This window comes from Apostichopus japonicus, chromosome 3 (assembly GCF_037975245.1).
Source record: "Apostichopus japonicus isolate 1M-3 chromosome 3, ASM3797524v1, whole genome shotgun sequence".
In the NCBI taxonomy this organism is placed as follows: domain Eukaryota; kingdom Metazoa; phylum Echinodermata; class Holothuroidea; order Aspidochirotida; family Stichopodidae; genus Apostichopus; species Apostichopus japonicus.
This window is the reverse complement of record NC_092563.1, coordinates 26,486,560-26,493,054: the sequence shown is the minus strand read 5'-3', so window position 1 is coordinate 26,493,054 and position 6,495 is coordinate 26,486,560. Positions and strand designations below refer to the sequence as shown.

General features: G+C 38.1%; 1 protein-coding gene across 3 annotated transcripts in view; it reads right to left on the bottom strand.

The window, feature by feature from the left end:
- Window positions 1–812: 812 nt before the first annotated feature.
- The window catches only part of LOC139965656 (protein fantom-like), a 33,373-nt gene continuing 27,690 nt past the window's right edge, over window positions 813–6,495 (bottom strand). For all 3 annotated transcript variants that reach the window (XM_071968260.1, XM_071968262.1, XM_071968261.1), the window contains 6 exons: window positions 6,263–6,485; window positions 5,736–5,923; window positions 5,082–5,271; window positions 4,416–4,500; window positions 3,342–3,475; window positions 813–1,988 (listed from right to left, as the gene is read on the bottom strand). In XM_071968260.1, the coding sequence (XP_071824361.1) occupies window positions 1,864–1,988; window positions 3,342–3,475; window positions 4,416–4,500; window positions 5,082–5,271; window positions 5,736–5,923; window positions 6,263–6,485 (945 nt within the window). In that variant the 3' untranslated portion in view covers window positions 813–1,863. The remainder of the gene's footprint in view (window positions 1,989–3,341; window positions 3,476–4,415; window positions 4,501–5,081; window positions 5,272–5,735; window positions 5,924–6,262; window positions 6,486–6,495) is intronic.

Here is a 6,495-nt window from a genome sequence, read left to right as displayed (position 1 = left end):
TAAAATCATTACCTCAAAAATAGCAATTTCTGGAGATATCTTCAGATCGAATTTAGCATCAAATGTGGCACCATTTTGCATCTAGTCCATCCTTCGTATGCGAACATTTTCCAAAGGGGGAGGGGCACCCCTCCCCTTAGACCCCTCCCCCAGGACGGCGATCCGTATCCACCTAAGTGCCCCCCAACAAATGCTGGTGCCCCCCTGTACCCCCCAGACTGAAAAGTCTGGTGACACCACTGTATTGCAGTCCCCCTCCCAATTCTCCCCCCCTCCCCCAAAGAAAAGAAAGAGAGAAGGAAACGGAACTAAATGTACATAGAAAGAAAGCATAGAAAGAAAGTGTACATTCCTGAGAAACTAGACATGATTGCCTACCTGCTGTTGCTAATATGGAAAACCCCACCGAACTTTTACAATAGTGGGGTGGTGGTGGGGGGGGGGCTTGGGTAAATATGAGATGAAGCAGTTTTTCTCATGTTGATAATGTACTTCAGGAAAATTGAAGACTTCAAAAAGACAGGGGAGATCTTAATAAGATCATTATTGTAAGAAAATAAGCCTATTATATATTACCATTGGCGAAGTACACCTTTTTAAGTTCAGTTTTAAATTCATGATTGTTGGAAAACAAAGATAAAGCCGATTTCACTTTTGTTTATAACTTTGATAAATGCGTATAGGTCAAGTTATGTATTTCTTAAGCCTTTAATAGATGGAAATCTTGTTCAACTGTATTAATACTATTTCAGTTTCATAGATAATAATCATCACGAGAAATGTTTGAAATAAAAATGATAACGCTTCAAAAATATCTTTGCCATCAATTGGAATTTATTTGATCGTCTTGTCAAGGTGAGTTTTAAAAACTGACGTACAAAATACATACAGCACATATGCACAATACAAAAAAAATATACATAAATATATATATATATATATAAATATATGTATATTAGATATATACACATACATATCACAAAAGGACAGTGGTGGACGAACATACTTGAATACATAAATCAAGGCATAGTATCCTCAAAATTATCCACAAAGTAACATTAAGTTTATGAGAGAATTTCATGTTCTTATTGTATTGTAACTGAGATAGTTTTAACGTAAAATATTTCACGTCTATGTAACAGGCTTTGACCGCATTAGATTCCATCGACTGAACTACGCTGTCAGTATAAAGTTTGACTTCAGCCAACGTTAACGATATTAGGAAATATTTTCAAAAATATTTTACCCCTGCAAACTTTCAAGGCTATAACAAGTCCCAACATAACGACGGATTTTGAAGTGCATAAATATACACAGAATGTGAGAAATGACACATCTCTGCATTGTGACAATGGATTTCTTATTAACTTATGTACTCACTGTTCGGCCATCCTTGAGGACTTAAAGATGCGACGGGAACATCTTTGTTTGATCGAATACGTCACAACTGAGACAATATTCCATCTTAGTTTGATCAAATACATCGTAACTAAGATCATGTTTAATCTCTTTGATAAGATTGCTGCAGACCAGCTCTTGAAGGTAGAATAAGAAATTGAACGTGGTGCTATTGTTATTGTTCCAAGCAGCTTCACACCTTCACATGGTCTCTATGGAAACAGACCCTTCTTTACATAGCTGTATATGCTTCTATATTAAATACTTGAGGGTGACCTTGTCCAATGAAAGTATCTGTAACTACACCTCCCTTCCCCCCCCCCCCCCCGCCCCCTCCATTACTTTGGAATATTGTCAACCAGGGCTGTTGGATACGTCAGGTGACCCCGACAGATTTCTTCGAGAGGGTTTCCACAGCCACTCTCTGATCTAAAGTCGCCGAGAAATGATACCAGTTTTAATCCCTCAAGGGTAAAGACTTTCCATGCCGGCACCCTGCAGATCTCTATGAACTGCTGTTAGTCCCGCTACACACTCCACGCTGACATTCAGGGTTCCAACTACCTTGCTGCTCTCCTTGGCATCCACAACTGAAATCATACAATTCAAAAATAATCGCATGAATGGTAAGAGAGACATGAATGGTTGGTAGGAGGGTTGACTAAAAGAATTGACTGACTTAACTAGATTCGACTGACTTAACTAGATTTGACTGACTTAGTTATATTCGACTGACTTAACTAGATTTGACTGACTTAACTAGATTCTACTGACTTAACTAGATTCGACTAAGTAATTAGATTCATCTGACTGAACTAGATTCGACTGACTCACTAGATTCGACTGACTTAACTAGATTTGACTGACTTAGCTATATTCGACTGACTTAACTAGATTCGACTGACTTAACTAGATTCGACTGACTTAAGTATATTCGACTGACTAACTACATTCATCTGACTTAACTAGATGAGACTGACTAACTAGATTTGACTGACTTAACTAGATTTGACTGAATAACTAGATTCGACTGATTTAACTAGATTAGACTGACTTAACTAGATTACACTGACTGACTAGATTTGACTGACCGACTAGATTCGACTGACTAATTAGATCCGACTGACTTAAGTATATTCGACTGATTTTACTAGATTTGACTGACTAACTAGATTCGACTGATTTAACTAGATTCAACTGACTTAACTAGATTAGACTGACTCATTAGATTCAACTGACTAACTAGATTACACTGACTAACTAGATTTGACTGACTAACAAGATTTGACTGACTTAAGTAGATTATACTGACTTAAGTAGATTACACTGACTAACTAGATTCCACTGACTAACGAGATTTGACTGACTTAAGTAGATTCGACTGACTAACTAGATTCGACTGAGTTAACTAGTTTACACTGACTTAACTAGATTCGACTGACTTAACTAGATTCGACTGACTAATGAGATTCGACTGACTTAACTAGATTTGACTGACTAACTAGATTTGACTAACTAGATTCGACTGACCAACTAGAATTTGACTGACTAACTACTAGAATATATTTAACCAAAATACTAGACTGATCAACTAATGGCCAGCATGTGCTAATTTTATCATCCACATCTCTCCCTTTCTTCTCCCCCTTTTCACCTGATCTAACCCTTAATTTACTTCTTAATTATTGAAAAAACTTCCATGAACAACTATCAACAACAACCACCTTCGAATTTTCGAAATTTTTTTTCCACACCTCCAACCACCCCCCCATCCTCCCCCCACCCTCCCACCTCTACCACCATTTTTGTAGTCGATGTTCTCTCATCTGTATTTACTATAGACATCGTGATCAATCAACCTTATAGTGACATCCCTCCTCACCTCCAACCCCTCCCACCTCTACCACCATTTTTGTCGTCGATGTTCACTCATCTGTACTTACTATCGACATCGTGGTCAACCATATCGAGTCTCCCTTCAAAGATTTTCCTCAAGTCTACGTAAGAGTAACCGACATCCTCACATTCCAAGTCTTGTCGGTCTTCGGGGGGTTCGCTCACGACCGTAAATCGTAACCTATTTGACAGAAACGGAACAAACAACATTTCCATAACCTCATCAGACTGAGACCTAAACCTGTTCCGATTGCCTATGAGAGTATTACCGTGAAACTTATACTCTTGCCGTCGTCTGATCTGCAGCTGTGAGATCAAAACCTGCAGATGGTGAAATTTTTTACTTTAGTGGACACAGTAAACAAATCAAAAAAACTTTAGGATAGTAATTTATGTATACAATGCTGTTGTGTGTCAACTTCTCCACTGCACAACACGACACATACACACCACTGATACGCACCTCTCACATTCATAGACCCACTTTGAAGTAGGTTACAAAACTAATCCATAATTTTCTCAAAGTAAAAGACTTACAAAATGCTTTGAAGGTCAGAGTTCAACAATGCAGCTAAAGAAACACCAAAACTTACCTTAAAGGGAAAACAATACGTTTCTTAAACATTTAACCCAATTAATAAGGATGCATTGTGCAATGGGAGGAACCAATTCCATCAACCCCCCCCCAAATAAATTTGTTTTTATTATCTTCTTTGCAGAAATGAAAATAGGTTAAGGAGAAGACCAAATTCTACTAAAACGATTGACAAACAACTGAACGATTCAGCAGCTGGAAACCTTTCGTTACTAAATACTAATATGTCACACGCCCTCGCCATTCAAAACAGGTTGTATACATTGCACCTCTCCAGGTTACTACGGTGATATCAACGGACAAAGGCAACCGTTATCTCTCTGACAAAAGCACATCAGACTTATCTTGACGTTACATAAAAGACAGACTATCGACAAATCTCAATAACGTCATCTTTATACGGCATGTAAGGTTCTACGACATACATTTGAAAAGTCTTTAACTGCAGCAAGAATATCTATTAATTTCCATAATTGTAATAAGTATAATAGGAGGACTCATTGAGGGAGTGTGAGATATTACTTACTTGCCATCGTTGGGATCCTCGGGCATGAGAAAGCTAGCCAAGTAGTCCCTTTGAAGTTTGTGTTTCTCGGTGTCGATGTGAAACACTGAAATAGGAACGATAACAAAACCAATGGTCGTAATGAAGAATGATCACCTCTTACGAATTATAGTTGCATTTACAAAGCTAGGTTTACGCTCCTTTTTATTGGAAACCTTTTCTGTTCTCTTCATAACTATACCTAAACAAGTCTAGAATACCATTATGACAGATTAACTATGTTTGTCCTGGAAAAGTTAATTTAAAGGTAAGCTATGAATGCCATGAAGCAGTCTCTTTGGTCAAGAATGTGCAACTAGCAGATAGTAACCAAAAGCCATAAAAAACTTCACCCCAAATCTTATATGCAAATTAGCAAACAGGCCTAGAAATACCTAGCTTCAAAAGTGGGTGTCAGACTCTGAATATTTTGATCTCAAGATTAATTGTTTTTTTAATAAGCAGTTAACTTATTTCTCTTGTAAACTTTAATTAATCAGTAACGATAGAGATGCAGCAATGTGACCCAAAAAATATTTTGTTTTCTAAAATTCTTTGCATGATGGGAAAAGGTTACATGAAAATATGACACGCCCCTCCTCCTTGAAATATCCATTTAATCGACCAATTATGAAGTACGTAACATACCTCTTCTGAAATTGAATGCTATATGGTTATATGGAGTGGGCTTGGGCAAAGAATATGGTGTTTCGGTTTCCTCGGCAGGCACACCGAGGAATCGGTATTCTACGTAGAGTCTCTGGATGGTCTCGTTATCAATGATAGGTCCAGGCTCCAAGCTGAGATGATTTAGAGCAATTATGACTGTGTCCTCCGTCTGACAAAATGGCGAGTAGGAAGAAAAAGAAAAAAAAAAAAAACAACACACATGAGGAACAAGGAAAATCAACATTCCAAATGTGAAACGAAAGATATTGAAACACTCTGCACAAAGTTTAAGAAACAGCCATGGAAAGTTCAGTTAAATAGCTAGAAAGTATCGCTGTCGATATAATCAGTAAACATCACTTATTCTTCTAAAAATATCAGGAGCTTATAAAGAGAAGTTTGAAATAAAAAGTCCAAAACTACAGAAGGTGGAAAAAATTCTTTAAATTCAGTGTGACTATTAAGACAACAGTCATAGAATGATATTTCCTTGATTTTATCTGATTCAATTGAAACATTTGTCATTTTTGACCAGCACCGTGATGACATCGTATAAAAGAAGACCATACTGCTATCAAGAAGAACACCATCACAACTAAGACTCCTTGAGGTATTATCACTGGAATAACTTACCGCTGCCGTGCTTGACTGTGGTCGTACAGTTGGAGTCATGACAACTTCGCTATCCGATGATCTCTCCTCGGCTCCCATCTCTGATCCTCCTGCTGCAGAATCAGCCTCCTCATCATCATCCTCCTCCTCCTCATCTCTCTCCTTGGCAACAGGAATATCTACCTCTTCACCGATGGAGGAATCTTGATCTGGATAGAGAAAGATGGCATAAACTAGGGCATGTTATTGAAAGGAAAGAAAGAAATTAAAAATGTAAAAAAAATAGGAAACAAAATAGGTAACAAAATAAATAAAAAATGTTTAAAAAAAAGCTGAGATATCTTTGATCATCAAGTCACCAAACAGGGCAGGAGAGAATATCTATGTATGCAGTATGAATTATACAGAATTCATCTGTGTGTTAACACCCTGGTTTTTGCTGGCCTCAATTATGAACAATAAAAGATTAGATATGTTAAACCAATGTTACAGGGAGAGGAAGGAGGGGTGGGGAAGGGGGGGTGGTCATGCTATTTCCTCTGACATACCTTCATCTTCTTCTGGGATCGGATCTTCTTCAAACATCGTGTCATTGTAAGCGCCCATTTTTCCTGTCACCGCCCCGGGTCCTACGGTGGTTTCTCCAAACTGGTCTCGGAGTTCTTGGGCCACCAGATCCTCCAGTCTCTCTTCTTCCTCCTCCTCGACATGTTCATCCTTTCCTTCCTTACTATCGTCTACATCCGCTAGCCTCCTCATCTCACTCTCCACCTAATGTAAA